Source organism: Trichechus manatus, unplaced genomic scaffold (assembly GCF_000243295.1).
Source record: "Trichechus manatus latirostris isolate Lorelei unplaced genomic scaffold, TriManLat1.0 scaffold00293, whole genome shotgun sequence".
Classification (NCBI taxonomy): Eukaryota; Metazoa; Chordata; class Mammalia; order Sirenia; family Trichechidae; genus Trichechus; species Trichechus manatus.
Window position 1 is genome coordinate 605,134 of NW_004444229.1, and position 16,777 is coordinate 621,910.

At 35.1% G+C, this 16,777-nt stretch overlaps 1 protein-coding gene across 1 annotated transcript in view; it reads right to left on the minus strand.

Moving 5' to 3' along the window:
* Positions 1–16,777, minus strand: part of TMTC2 (transmembrane O-mannosyltransferase targeting cadherins 2) — a 514,074-nt gene that overhangs the window by 179,579 nt on the left and 317,718 nt on the right. The window contains exons 6-7 of the mRNA XM_004390257.2: positions 16,517–16,701; positions 15,144–15,222 (exon numbers count right to left, since the gene is read on the minus strand). Of these exons, the coding sequence (XP_004390314.1) occupies positions 15,144–15,222; positions 16,517–16,701 (264 nt within the window). The remainder of the gene's footprint in view (positions 1–15,143; positions 15,223–16,516; positions 16,702–16,777) is intronic.

Genomic DNA, 16,777 nt, shown 5'->3' on the forward strand with positions numbered 1-16,777 from the left:
TTACAGACCAATATCCCTCATGAACATTGACACAAAAAGCCTCAACAAAATTCTAGCCAATAGAATTCAGCAACATATCAAAAAAATAATTCACCATGATCTAGTGGGATTTACACCAGGTATGAAGGGATGGTTCAACATTAGAAAAACAATCAATGTAATCCATCACATTAATAAAATTAAGACAAGAACCACGATATTATTAGTTGATGCAGAAAAGGCATCTGACGAAGTCCAACACCCATTCATGATAAAAACTCTCAACAAAATAGGAACAGAGGGAAATTTCTCAACATAATTAAGGGCATTTATACAAAGCCAACAGCCAACATCATCCTAAATCGAGAGACTCTGAAAGTATTCCCCTTGAGAACGGGAACCAGACAAGGATGCCCTTTATTACCACTCTTATTCAACACTGTGCTGCAGGTCCTAGCCAGAGCAATTAGGCTAAAAAAAGAAATAAAGGGCATTCAAACTGGTAAGGAAGAAGTAAAAGTATCTCTATTTATAGATGATATGATCTTATACACAGAAATCCCCAAGGATCTACAAGAAAACTCTATGGAACTGACAGAAGATTTCAGCAATGTATCAGGATACAAGATAAACATACAAAAATATGTTGGATTCCTCTACACCAACAAAGTGAACTTCCAAGACGAAATCACCAAATCAGTACCATTACAATAGCCCCCAAGAAGATAAAATACTTAGGAATAAATCTAACCAGAGATGTAAAAGACCTATACAATGAAAACTACAAGGCACTACTGCAAGAAACCAAGAGACCTGCATAGGTGGAAGAACATACTTGCTCATGGATAGGAAGACTCAACATTGTGAAAATGTCAATTCTACCCAAAGCAATCTACACATACAATGCAATCCCGATCCAAATTCCATCGGCAATTTTTAATGAGATGGAGAAACAAATCATCTACTTCATATGGAAAGGGAAGAGGCCTTGTGTAAATAAAGCATTACTCAAGAAGAAGAATAAAGTGGGAGGCCTCACACTACCTGATTCTAGAACCTATTATACCTCCACGGTAGTCAAAACAGCCTAGTACTGGTACAACAACAGATACATAGATCAATGAAACAGAATTGAGAATCTAGACATAGATCATCCACCTATGAGCAGCTGATATTTGACAAAGGCCCAAAGTCTGTTACTCGGGGAAAGCACAGTTTCTTTAAAAATTGTGTTGGTATAACTGGATATCCATCTGCAAAAAACTGAAAGAAGACCCATACCTCACACCATGCACAAAAACTATCTCTAAATGGATCAAAGAGCTAAATATTAAATCTGAAACAATAAAGATCATGAAAGAAAAAATAGGGACAACACTAAGAGACCTAATACATGGCATAAACAGAATACAAAACATTACTAACAATGCACAAACACCAGAAGAGAAACTAGGTAACTGGGCGCTCCTAAAAATCAAACACTATGCTCATCAAAAAACTTCACCAAAAGAGTAAAAAGACATCGTAGAAACTTGGAAAAAAATTTTGTCTATGGCATATCTGATCAGGGTCTAATCTCTAAAATCTACAAGATACTGAAAACTTCAACATCAAAAAGACAAATAACCCAATTAAAAAATGGGCAAAGGATATGAACAGGCACTTCAGTAAAGAAGACATTCAGGTGGCTACCAGATAACAAGAGGAAATGCTCATGATCCTTAGCCATTAGAGAAACGCAAATCAAATCTACAATGAGATATCATCTCACCACAACACGGCTAGAATTAATCCAAAATACACAAAATAATAAATGTTGGAGAGATTGTAGAGAGACTGGAACACCTACACACTGCTGGCGGAAATGTAAAATGGTGCAAGCACTTTGGAAATCGACTTGGAGCTTCCTTGAAAAGCTAGAAATAGAAGTACCATAAGATCCAGCAATCCCACTTCTTGGAATATATCCTAGAGAAATAAGAGCCGTCGTACAAATAGATGTATGCACACCCATGTTCACTGCAGCACTGTTCATGATAGCAAAAAGATGGAAAGAATGGATAAACAAATTAGGGTATATTCACACAATGGAATATTACTCAATGATGAGGAACAATGATGAATCTGAGAAACATCTCATAACATGGATGAATCTGGAAGGCATTATGCTGAGTAAAATTAGTTAGTCGCAAAAGGACAAATATTGTATGAGACCACTATTATAAGAACTCAAGATTTAAACACAGAAGAAAACATTCTTTGAATGTTACAAGGGTGGGGAGGGAGGGGGTATTCACTAACTCGATAACAGAAGAATTATCTTAGGTGAAGGGAAGGACAACAAACAATACAGGGGAAGTCAGAACAATTGGACTAAACCAAAAGCTAAGAAGTTTCCTGGATACAACCAAACACTTTGAGAGACAGAGTAGCAGGGGCCGGGGTCTGGGGACCATACTTTCAGGGGACATCTAGGTCAATTGGTGTAACAAATTTTGCTAAGAAAATGTTCTGCATCCCACTTTGGTGTGTGGCATCTGGGGTTTTAAAAGCAAGCGAGCAGCCATCTAAGAAGTATCAATTGGTCCCAACCCACCTGGATCAAAGGAGAATGAACACCAAAGATACAAGGAAAATACCAGGCCAAGAAACAGAAACGGCCACATAAACCAGAGACTCTATCAGCCTGAGACCAGAACTAGATGGTGCCCGGCTACCAATAATGACCGCCCTGACAGGGAACACAACAGAGTCCCTGACGGAGCAGGAGAAAAGTGGGGTGTAGAACTCAAATTCTAGTAAAAAGACCAGACTTAATGGTCTGGCTGAGACTGGAGGGATCCCAGAAGACATGGCCCCCATACTCTCTGTTAACCCAGAACTAAAAGCATTCCTGAAGCCAACTCTTCAGACAAACAACAGACTGGACTATAAGACATAAAATGATACTCGTGAAGAGTGTGTTTCTTAGTTCAAGTAGATACATAAGACTAAATGGGCAGCTCCTGTCCAGAGGCAAGATTAGAAGGTAGAAAGGGACAGGAGTTGGGTGAATGGACTTGGGAAATCTGGGGTGGAAAGGAAGAGTGTGCTATCACATTATAGAGAGAGTAACTAGGGTCACATAACAATGTGTGCACAAATTTTTGTATGAGAAACTAACTTGAGCTGTAAACTTTCATTTAAAGCACAATAAAGAAAGAAAGAAACATAATGCAAATCTTGAATTGAGGAAGATTATAAAAAATTTCAATATGTAAGTCTTCACCTAATTTTATGGCATCACACTTAGCAGGAACCCTTGAAGCTTGAATGAATGGTTTTAAAGCAAAGAAAGGAAATACAAGGAAAAAATTGAATGCATGCTTCATTAAATAAAAACACTAATCATCAAGAAAGATTTTAAATGTTAGTGAAAGTTAAAAAGATCTCTAATTTGTAGTGTGATGTTATATACAGGAAATACCTGATGTGTAATCAATTCAACTTGGAAAAAAGCCAGTGTCAATATTTCTCTACTTGCAACTGGGGATCCTCAAGTTCTCCAGGCTAATCAATTTCCTTTAAATTTTCAAGGAAATAAATCACTGAAAATAATCCATCAACAAATACTGAAGCTAATCTTACTAAATAATCCAATTTTCCAGAAGAGAAACTATGTGTGTATATAATGTACATTGTGTGTGTGTGTTAGGTGAAGGTGATGCCCTCCTCACCAAAAAAAAGTAATACTGTCATCAAGAGAATTACAATTCAGTAAATAAAATGCTTTAATATAACCCAAATAATTAAGAAGCACTTGAAACATGCAACTTGATGCTAAACTGTGTTAAAAACCAAGGTTTATACTAGAGGTGGAAAAAAGAATCAGTGAATGTTGTAGCAGACAGGGAGGAATTAATGAAAATAATGATATTCAGAGAAATAGGACTTGAATATTTGTAATAAAATGGGAGGGGACTCTCAGATAGGTCAGAAAAGTGTAATAGAAGCACTTTCAGTTTGATACACATCTTTTTAGGAATATATTTCATATGTACTCCTGAATCAAGCGATATGTCTCTATAGTATGTACCGAATAATTATACTATAAATTTCTCTATAAATGTTAATTACTATGTCATGCAAAAATTTAAAAATTCACCCTATGTTTAATGAATACTTGAGAATGAGACTCTACAATACCCACAAAATCCCATGCCCAAAACTAACAATGTGGTAAAAAGGGACTTGCATTCTGGAACAAAACTCATGCTCTATTTTCATTACTCATTTAATCTGAATATAATTGTTTCTATCAGTATAGATAAAACAAACTAAATAACAACTCATTTGGGGAGTTAAATTTTTATGTAGAAAAATTTACCCATTAGGAAAGACAGACATAAAAACACACACAGCAAAGTACATGCAATTAGTAACGTAATTAATTTCAAGCTAAATTTGTACTACCTGCCTATCCTAAATATAAGGAACCCTGGTGGTCCAGTGGTTAAGCACCTGGCTGCTAACCAAAAGGCTGGAGGTTCCAACCCATCAGCAACTAGGTATGAGAAAGATGTGGTAGTCTGCTTCCATAAAGATTTACAGCCTTGGAAATGCTATGGGGCAGTTCTACTCTGTCCTACTGGGTCGCTATGAGTCAGAATCGATGGCAGTGGATTTGAGTTTATTCTAAATATATGCAACAATAACTTTTGTTTCCTCAGTACTGATTCTCAAGGTCATATCAAGATCATATCCTTCACATGAGATTTTCTTCTTCCACATAACTATGTTTGTTTCATCTAAATGTTATCTTTTAAGGACACCAAATTATAAAATGCAGTCAATGAATTTCCTTGAGTATAACATACAATCACCTCAATTTTCTAAGTACAACTGAACCTGCAATCAAGTATTGACTATTGAGTAAAACATTACTCCATGGCAACTGCCCAATAAAAGTTTAAAATATATACTTTTTCCTCACACATTTCTAGTGAAGTCTCAGAATACAGTTAGTTTTTTTCACACAGAAAACAAGAAAACTATTTGATAATCAGAGAATAAGAAGGATATTATTAGGTATTAATTTGAGTACATTCATTTCTTTATAATTCAATTTAAAAATAAGTTTTTAAGCTTTAGTCTTTTCCTTTACCACTAAACTGGCAGGAGTATGAATTAATGTAACAGGTGGGCTTGTGTGGTTTTAAAAGCAATGAAATATAATCAGCTGTCTGATATCATATTTCCAGGAAAGCAATCGACATCTAGACCTAAGCATGATCCTTCAGCAGCCATACTACTGGCATTAAAGTTCTCAACCTCCCCATAGGGACTGTATATCTTCTGACCCTGGGTTTAATTGAAACTTTAAACAAAATATATTACCTATTTAATGCAGTTGAACTGGATGCTGGCCTTTGTAGTGTATAGAGTAATGCCTCGCAAATTAATGTCTGTAACCATAGTACATAATGTAAAATTTATACCAAGGGTCAATGATGAAAAGAAAAAAAAATAACCCACTGCAGTTTTAGGCTGAGAAAGAAACTTGTAGGAGAAAATTATATTATTTATTTTTTGTAAATAAGTTTTATGTATTTATTCTTTTTGATACACAGCCAAAAGTTCATAATTTCTTTAACTTGCTGGCTATATATTTGACAAAGTAAAATTCTAAAAATCTAAATTTACATTTCACTTTTCTGGCTTGGTGTATACCTGGCACTGGTCCCCTGGTCTTGTCCTACCGGTGATGAAACAATGAAAGCTAAATGAATAGATCTGTCTCAGAAATTAGAAGCTATGTTCTTTTTTGAGGTAGAGACATTAATGGCTAATCAAGCTATATGGCCATACTTATATTTATAGAGTCATCTCACTGTTTTTCAAGAGTGCCAATGGAAACAATTACACAAAAGTCACTAGAGCTCAAATTAGGGAAAGCAGGTGGTATAAAAAACTTAACACTAATGGAGTGTTAATGCTTCTACACTTGAGAGATGTGAAGTTCAAATCTCACACAATTAAAAACAATCTCTCCTCTTCCATTTCTAGGCAGCATGCTGATGCCTCAAGTAATTCACTTAAGAACAAGACATAAAAGAAAACACTAAGCACGTAAACCAGCATATCAAAAATGTACTCTCAATATTCATGCTTTAAGTAGAATCTAGGGCAAGATGAGGTAAACACACACACACAGACACACACACACACACTCATTCACACAAACCAGAATACTCCTACAAATACGATTCCGCTAAAACATAAACCATTCAGAAGGCTGAAAGAGAAATGTGTACCATTCAAAACAACTGAACAGCACAGTCAGGATGAATGTACAAATGAGATTTTTTTGTCATTTTGTTTCCTGGAAGTGCATTATCTAAAATAATAGTGAAGAATCTAAAGACCACTGGTAGTCACTTAAGACACTTAACTTTCATTCAACAAGTTTCTTCCTCTAGCACACAATTCTAAAATTTGGACAAACTTTTTACACCAAAAATTTCTCTAATAAATTCATAATGTTTTCCTTTTCCTTAGCTGTTTCCGAGTTTGCTGTGACTAGCCCAATAAAATTAGAAAAAAATTTCTCTTAAAGAACTATTTCAAAAAATTGAAAATTAAATCAAACCATTCCTCCTCTTCTTACTGTAAAAAATGAAAAGAAAATACTTTCTCAGTTTCAAACCTATATAAGTAAAATATTTGTTAGCAGCAGGTGGGTGGAGGAAAACGTATTTTCCAATACTGAAATGGGTTTTTGTAAGTAACCAGTATGTATATGTATTAAAAAATAAGAATAGTCAGAGGAAAATTTAAACAGTATGATCAAAATATAGGCAAATGAGGCAATAAAAATCAATTGTCACTATCATGTAATTCCCCTTGAAGACAATTTAATCTATTCCTAAGATAAAAGCATGTTACCCATCCATCATAAAATTCTATTTTTTAGAAGACTGAAAAACATGAGTGCATATGCCAATGACAGTACCAGTATCATATTAGAATTTTAAAACTTTTTGTTGTTGTTGCTTTTGTTTTTGGTCCAGGCAACAAAGAATACCCTACATAGTTATGGACAAAATATTCCCCAGGTTAGAGCAATGTACTTTCTCTATTTTATATATAGGTATTTACTTATCAAGAAGAGACACTAAAAATCTCTGGCCAACTGTGAAATCTCCTAGAAAGTTCTATAAGAGAATGAACCATATCTATTATTTATATTTCATACCACCATCTCTATACCCCCATTCAGCACTTGTGACATTTATTCCCCCCACACAAACGTTGTTCCAAACACAGTGATTATAGACTGCAATGACAAGACAGTTACCAGAGGTTCTCTCTGACACATTGTGCCCCTTTGTTCTCAAGATACATTACCACCATGAAAATGGTTTAAATTAAACCCAACAATTACTTTGCATTGAGAAAGCCAAGTAATTTCATTTTAAATAGTAAATAGGCTTAAAATGACCTTTGGGACTGGAAAGGCTCAAACTGATAAAAATAATTGGAACTTACAGCATAATTTAGTTTCCCATAATCCCTTAGGGTTATTAGGAAGCAATGCTTAAATAGAGATAATAAGGAAAATAAATGACTATAGAGAAAGACTAGGAAAAATTGAGGGTGTTTAGACATTGTCCTGCATATGTAATGCATCAGTGATGAAACCACAAATTTATAACTGTTTTATTCTTTTTAGTTAAATTGAAGAGGTTTTGTCATGTACTTTATTTCTTGATGATTATAAATATGTAAAGAAAAGCTATTTTGACATTATAAAGAAGGTGCCAGTTTTGATAACACAAGAACTAAATAGGGAAAGCCCTTGGATTTAAGTGAGGAAATAATGCTTCTGGTTCTGACAAAAACTGTGTAATTCTGCAAAGATCAGCTCGACTCTTTGGTTATTAATTTTATACCTTATAAAATAAAAGAAATTATGTTAGGATTTTTAAAATATAAATCTTTCATCTCTAATATTCTATGATTCTAAAAGACACCTGTAACTTGAAAATAAAACAGGAGAAATTGAGGTCTAGTAAAACACTGTCATGAGGGTAAAGAACGATTTTGGCTAATTAGTGGGAAAACATATCATGACAGGAAAAGGAGATGAAATACTAACTTAGATATGACAATTGTCATTTAGAGGGAGTACTCTGTTAATGGAATTAAGCTAAATGGGCATTATCTATGTTGTTGCACTTTGGTGAAAACGTTGTTGTTAGGTGTCATCAAGTAGGTTCCAACTCATAGCAACCCTATGTACAACAGAATAAAACACTGCCCGGTCCCGTGCCATCCTCATAATCATCGTTATGTTTGAGCGCATTGTTGCAGCCACTGTGTCAATTCATCTCATTGAGGGTCCTCTTCTTTTTCGCTGACCCTCTGCTTTACCAAGTATGCTGTTCTTCTCCAGGGACTTGTCCCTCCTGATAACATGTCCAAAGTATGGAAGACAAAGTCTTGCCATCCTTGCTTCTAAGGAGCATTCTGGCTGTACTGCTTCCAAGAAAGATTTGTTCGTCCTTCTGGCAGTCCATGGTATATTCAATACTCTTTGCCAACACCATAATTCAAAGGTATCAATTCTTCTTCAATCTTTCTTATACATTGTCCAGTTTTTGCATGCATATGAGGTGACTGAAAATACCATGGCTTGCGTCAGGCACAGCTTAGTCCTCAAAGTGACATCTTTGCTTTTCACCACTAAAGAGGTCTTTTGCAGCAGATTTGCCCAGTGCAATGTGTTGTTTGATTTCCTGACTGCTGCTTCCATGGATGTTGATTGTGGATCCAAGTAAAATGAAATCCTTGACAACTTCAATCTTTTCTCCATGTATTATGATGTTGCTTATTGGTTCAGTTGTGAGGATTTTTGTTTTCTTTATGTTGAGGTGTAATCCATAGGGAAGGCTGTAGTCTTTGATATTCATCAATAAATACTTCCAGTCTTTTCATTTTCAGCAAGCAAAGTTGTATCATATGTGTGTTGAAGGTTGTTAATGAGTCTTTCTCCAATTCTGATGCTACATTCTTCTTCATATAGTCCTCCTTCTCAGATTTGCTCAACATACAGATGGAATAAGTATGGTGAAAGGATACAACCCTGACACACACCTTTCCTGATTTTAAGCCACGCAGTATCCCCTTGTTCTGTCCAAATGACTACCTCTTCGTCTATGTACATGTTCCTCATGGGCACAATTAAGTGTTTTGGAATTCCCATTCTTTGCAATGTTATCCATAATTTGTTATGATCCACAGAGTCGAATGCGTTTGCATAGTCAGTAAATCACAGGTAAACATCTTTCTGGTATTCTCTGCTTTCAGCCAACATCTATCTAACATCAGCAATGATATCCCTGGTTCCTTCTGAATACGGTTTGAATTTCTGACAGCTCCTTGTTGATGTACTGCTGCAACCATTTTTTAATTATCTTCAGTAAAATTTTACTTGCGTGTGATATTGATATTGTTTGATAATTTCCACTTTCTGTTGGGTCATCTTTCTTTGGAATGGACACAAATATAGATCTCTTCCAGTTGGTTGGGCACGTAGCTGTCTTCCAAATTTCTTGGTACTTCCAGCTTTGTATCCATTTGTTGAAACATCTCAATTTGTATTCCATCAATTTCTGGAGCCTTGTTTTTCACCAATGCCTTCAGTGCAGCTTGGACTTCTTCCTTCGATACCATTAGTTCTTGATCATATGTTACCTCCTGAAATTACTGAATGTGGACCATGTATTTTTGGTACAGTGACTGTTTGTATTCCTTCTATCTTCTTTTGATGCTTCCAGTGTCGCTCAATATTTTCCCCATAGAATGTTTCAATATTGCAACTCGAGGCTTGAATTTTTTCTTCAGTTCTTTCAGCTTGAGAAATGCCGAGCATGTTCTTCCCTTTTGGTTTTCTATCTCCAGCTCTTTGCACATGTCATTATAATGCTTTACTTTATCTTCTAAAGCCGCCCTTTGAAATCTTCTGTTCAGCAATTTTACTTCATCGATTTCTTCCATTTGCTTTAGCTACTCTACATTCAAGAGCAAGTTTCAGAGTCTCTCTTGACATCCATTTTGGTCTTTTTTTTTTCCTTGCCTGTGTTTTTAATGACCTTTTACTTTCTTCATGTATGATGTCCTTGATGTCATCCCATAACTCATTGGTCTTCGGTCATTAATGTTTAATGCATCAAATCTATTCTTGAGATGGTCTCTAAATACTTAGGATTACACTTTGGCTCTCGTAGACTTGTTTTAATTTTCTTCAGCCTCAACTGGCATATGAGCAATTGATGGTCTGTTCTACAGTTCGCCCCTGGCTTTGTTCTGACTGATCATATTGAGCTTTTCCATTTTCTTTTTCCACAGATGTAGCTGATTTGATTTCTGTGTATTCCATCTAAGGAGGTCCATGTGTATAGCTGCCGTTTATGTTGCTGAAAAAAGGTATCTGCAATGAATAAGTTGTTGGTTTGTAAAATTCTATCATGTGATCACCAGTGTCGTTTCTATCACCAAGGCCATAATTTCCAACTACCAATCCTTGTTTGTTTCCAAATTTCACTATCCATTCACCAGTAATTATCAATGTATCTTGATTGCATGTTTGACTGATTTCCAACTGCAAAAGCTGGTAAAAATCTTCAAGCTCTCTGTCTTTGGTCTTGGTGGTTGGTTTGTAAATTTGAATAATACTCATATTAACTGGTTTTCCTTGTAGTGGTATGGATATTATCCTATCACTGACAGTGTCGTATTTCAGAATAAAGCTTGAAATGTTCTTTTGGACAATGAATATGACATCATTCCTCTTGAATTTATCATTTCCAGCACTGTAGACCATATGACTGTCCATTTCAAAATTGCCAGCAGTAGTCCATTACAGCTCACTAATGCCTAGAATATCAATCTTTACACGTTCCATTTCATTTTTGACGACTTCTAATTTTCCTAGGTTCATACTTCGAACATTCCACATTCTGATTATCAACAGATGTTTGCAGCTGTTTCTTCCCATTTTGAGTTTTGCCACATCAGCAAAGGAAGGTCCTAAAAGCTTAACTCCATCTATGTCATTAAGGTCGACTCTACTTTGAAGAGGTAGCACTTCCACAGTCGTATTTTGAGTATTTTCCAACCTGAGGTGCTCATCTTCTGGCAATATATCAGACAATGTTCCACTGCTATTCATAAGGTTTTCACTGGCCAGTTTTTCTTTAGAAGTAGACTGCTAGGTCCTTTTTCCCAGTGTATCTTAGCTGGAAGCTCCACTGAAACCTGTGTACCATGGGTAACCCTGCTGGTTTTTGAAATACAGGTGGCATAGCTGCCAGCATCACAGCAACACCTGAGCCCCCACAGTACGACAAACTGACAGAAGTGGTGGTTGACGAATATAGTTAATAATAAATGAAGGATTCTAACTATGGTTGCTGGGAGAAAACAGGAAATGAGTCTGGAGAGAAAAATACAGCAATTCCAGACAGGGCATAACTAAATGGAGTATTTGTTAACTATCAGTGACTGCAAAGTCTTCCCTATGACACAATCCTATCTATGGAGAAATAACGCTTACATTGGTAAATACAAATAAGCTCTTGGAGCTTAAAGGCTCACAAAAATGATGATTACAATGGAAGCTAATGTTAGAAAACACTTAGGTTGGGCATTTGGTCATATACTTCATCTTCAGTATCTCAGTCAATTCTCAAAATGACATCATGAGGTGAGCACCACCACTACAGCCATCTTACAAATGGGGAAACTGAGGTTTGGGTTGAGTGACTTGCCCAAGATCACTCAGCTACTAAGCTTCAAAGCCATGATTTGAAACCAGGCTGTCTGACTTCAGGAACTACACTATACTAATCCTCCATTTAATCCAACTTGCTTTCTCAAAAGGGAACTGAGGGCCCCAGAATAAACGTCACTTGCCCAAATTTACAAACCTGGCTAGGAGCTATTTTAATAGTTATTCTGTGATTTGGTGTCTTAATATTTCATGTATTCTCACTTTACAAATTACAACAATAAGGTAAGTGAAAGTTTAATTTTGATTTATAAAATATTATTTAGTATCTATATTATTTGTCTATGCTGTAATTCACATAATTCTGGATAGTATGCTATTCCTCAATTATTGTCACTCAAACATCTTGATTTTATGAAATCAAAGAGAATAATGAAAATATATTTTGAAATAGTTTTCTTTTTAAAGTTTACTTATGAGCTGATACCATAAAAATTAATTTAGGAGTCTTTGAATAAAACATGGAAAATATAAGGTGTGAATTAAATTAATCAAAATTAACTGAATTAAATTAATCAAAATACATATACGGGAAAATATGCTCATTTGATTTTCAGGATAAGTCAACTGGCATTAGCACATGGCAATGGAATACGTTTTTCATAAAATATTTAAGAGGAGGGAAAATACAAAAGACTACAGTGGTTTTAAAAAATGTAACAACAGTGATTTTAGCTAGTAATTATACTATACAAATAAAATTGTATTTTTCTCATAGATTTATTTCTCATAACCTCTAGAGCAAAGGAAAGGAGAAGAGGAGGAAAAAACAAAGATTGTTTGGATATATAAACACAAGTGCTTGGGGACAGTAGCCCAGAAGGGGTAAATGAATGAGCAACATGAGAAAAATTAACACAGGCGAAATCTAGCCAGATTATAATTCATCACTGATCCCTCAAGGGCACTAATAAAATGTAAAGTGTGCAAATCAGAAAACACATTCAAGGCTGTGGATAAACTTGATAGGATAATCAGCACATGCTGACAGACTAATGAAACTGATTAACTGATAGGGCAGCTTATCTCCTGGGCCATTTTTTTTTTTTTTTCCCTTGTCAAATGGAAGCTAATCAAAATGTATTCGAAATTAAAGCAAAACTCAGGGGATTTCACCCATTTGATTAGGAGGTGAACTCATTCTCTGAGAAAATTATAGTTTCATGAACAACTGAAACTATAAAATCTGGTCAGCTGACAGACCTTAACATAGAATTAAACAGAAGGCACCACCATAATTATGGAAGAAATCATGAATTTTAAATTATATTAGGATCCTCCTTTGCAACTTGTTAAGAGTGCTTTTCAGAGTCTGTGCAAAACGACTACCTCCTATAATGGAAAGTAAGACAAAAGCCTAAGCAATAACCCCCAGGGACACACTTATCTTTTGCTGCCTGTGTGTGCTCTGCATCTGTGTAACCATATGAGACAGATCCCAAGGTGCCAGTTGAATTTTCCATCACATTTATTTACTTAAAATAATTGAATTTTCTGAAATCATTAACTACAGTGAACACCACCACTTCCCATTAACAACGAAGATTCCATATTCAGTCTGTTGCCAAGGATTTCTGAGTCCTTTTCCAATTCAAAGAAAGACGTCCTATTTGACAACTAAGGAAAATTAAAAATAAGGCCTTCCCAAGTGTTAGCGTTAATAATAAAATGATAACCTAAAACCATTGTGCTTCTTTAGGTAAAACTAGAGAAAGAATCCTTTTAGTATTCATTTTGACATGAAAAACCATCTAGCATTAATGTAGAAAAATTAATTCAACTTATAAATCTGCATACTCTAGGCATACACTTTATGAATATGTACATTTATCTGTGGTGAAATGCTGGATAGTAAAAGGCACTGTTTTAATTCATAAAAGTTTAAGGGCAAGCGTACATTTAACAAGGCTAGATTTTACTTTACAGTAATTATACCAAAGAAAAAGCAACTAAAAAATTACTCCAGTGTCTTCTTTAATATGAACAGTAAATCACTCCACTGTGGCATGGGCTAACGGGAGGCGGGATTTCCAAATACAGGGAATGAATCTCCTCGAAATAATACCTTGTCTGTTTACTGACTTGTGCCTGCCTCATTTTATCTCTCAACTATTTCTAAGCATTCTGTCATTCAGTAGAAAGTTAAGTGTCCTTGGCAAGCATATATTTTCTGCTTTGGGAGGATTTGGGAGTTTTCACATGTGCTTAAGCCATACAGCCACTATCAAATTTCCCAAATCACAAAATACAGAAGCATAAAATAATCCTAGAGATCATATAGTCTAATCTCTTTTTTTTTTTAAATGCATGAGGGAGGCCTAGAAATATTAAACGACGGAACTAGATTTAAAGAAAAAAGAAAGTAGAAAATCTGTATTTGCAATTTGTGTTTTAGAGACAAAGACACATTTGATATGAGGACAAGAGCAACCCGTCTCTTCTCTTGCTTATCTTGAGACAGCAACATAACCAATCAGCAGGGCATCTTGAAATTAGGAATTTCTTCAATAGTCACATGCTGAATAAGTGGTTTTCAATTTGATCCACCATCAAATACTTGTAGTAACAATTTATTACCAGAAATTAATGTATCGAACACACATGATGAGTGGATATTTTATTAGAAATTCTTGCTCTCGAACTCTTTTACCTAGAAAAATCCATGCCTTCGATTTACATACTCTCTAATAACAGCATTGAGCTAATTATTCAAAGTAGAACAAGGAATAATTGTAGTAGCATATTTACAGCTTTCACAGTATTGTTTTTCCTATAAAACATTAATTTGAATAAACCTACAGATCCAAAGCCTGATCACTAAAGATCATACAATTTGGCTCAGTCTCAACTTTTACATGCATCAAAAATTATGAATCTCTACATCACAGCACTTTTACTTCTGAAAGAATCTTCTGATTAAGACAATAACATGATCAAAGAATTTCATGAATTTGACAAATTCATTTAAATAAATGTGTATTTTTTTAACTCTAAACACACTTGAAAAATTACACATATGTACAAGACATTGCTTTTCAAACTCTGGCATCTAGATAATACTTGATACACAAATGGGTTTGTGAGTCCCTGGCAACATCTCTGGTATATACCAGGAGTCCTTAGCCAATGTGTAGGGAATCACCAGGTAAACTGATTTGCTCTCGTTAGAACAGGTGTGTTCTCCTAGTATTTGAATGTGAGACCTGATTGTGAAAAAGTTTTCTTTGAGAGAATTAATGATACGATTTTTTATTTTTCCATTTAATCCATGCACAGGTTTTAATTTCTTCACAGGTCCCTGAAAATGAACTTAAAACATTAATGCTTTACTTACCCATCATGTTGTACAAACTCTGCGGAGCAAACTGTCTTGGCATTTTCTGAATTGCTTCCTTGTATACAGTAAGGGCATCCTAATTGAAGAAACAACAACAACAAAAAAAATCATCGCTAAGGTATGATGATATTTATTGAAAATAAGATAATATCCTTCCAAAGTTAGGCTCTTCCACTGCTATTTCTAGATGGTTCACTAGTGAAAAATAATTGAGCTGTCCTTTGGTATCATACTACCTCAACTCCATGAATGAAAATACTTGGTACAGTTGGTGAAGTATGACATATAAAATTTAATTTAATAAAAAATCTAATGTTGGCAATACTTGTTCAGTTTAATATAAAATTTCCAGTTTGCACAGATTATTCAATAGATAAACTAGAAAAATTCATATTTGGAAGTCACCCAAAAGTCATCTGAAGTCCATAGTTACTTTTTAAGTACGGCAACCCAGTGAGCTCTAAATAAAAAATTAAAAACTAAATAAATCTCCCAGCTACTAGAAAACCGATGAAATTACTAAATGTGATTATTTTAAAAGGTGTATCACCATCCTTATGTTGTACTCTACAAAAGAGTACGTAGCGGGGTGGGTGCTTGAGAGACGGGGGCAAGAAGACAGCAAATGTGAGGAAATGAAAGCATGCAGGCATGCTTCTTGTGAGAGAAAGAAAGATGAGGCTGGGTCATCTCCTAACTTCCTGTAAAACATTTTCTCTCTATTAGTTTTCTTTTCCTCTCAATCAAAAAAACACATAAAATTAATTTTTATTTGATTACGGTTTTAAAAAGATTTAAAAGAAATGGCAGGATTTATATCAAATCACTTCCTTAGTAGTAAAGGAGAAGTATAAATAATATGGAGCACTGGTAGTGAAGTGGTTAAGAGCTCAGCTGCTAATCAAAAGTTTGAATGCACCAGCCACTCCTTGCAAACCCTATGGGGCAGTTTACTCTGTCCTATTGCGTCTCTATGAGTCAGAATCGACTGGACACAATGAGGTTTTTTTATAAACAATATATTTGTTTAAAAATATCAAACACTAGGTACTGCGTAACAATTTTAGAAACTACATCTTGGTCCTAATATCAAAGAAGGGATGAGCAAATAAGCTTGTGAAATAAGGCATGTTATATCCCATTTTAAAGAGTCACAATACATATTACATACATATTATAACTTCTCGGAGAAACTCCACAATAAAGGAATCTATTAAATTTGGTTTAGCAGAAGTTTTATCCACACTAACTGGACCACAAAACCCTTTTAATGAACATGTGTATTAGCTTCTAAAAGGTCAGTAGTGTCCCTGCACTGGGGATTGCACTGGAACAAGGGGGAAGAAAGGACAGAGAGATTCTGGCCTGACCTCATAGTGTCCCTGCTCATGATAGAGTTTTCCCAGGTTATACAAACAGCTGGTAACAGAGCTCTTGTGCGCATGAGGATCCTTTAGGTTTTCATCAGAGATCTCAGAACACTTTAGGAATGTACGTCGGGCTTCTTCTGTCTTTCCTTGGTTCATGAGAATTATCCCGGTGTTTAAATATGCAGCTGAGGGAAAAAAGTAGAAATATAATTGTAAGAAGCTGATGTACACTGTGGCTAAAGTAAAATTATTGTTATTTCA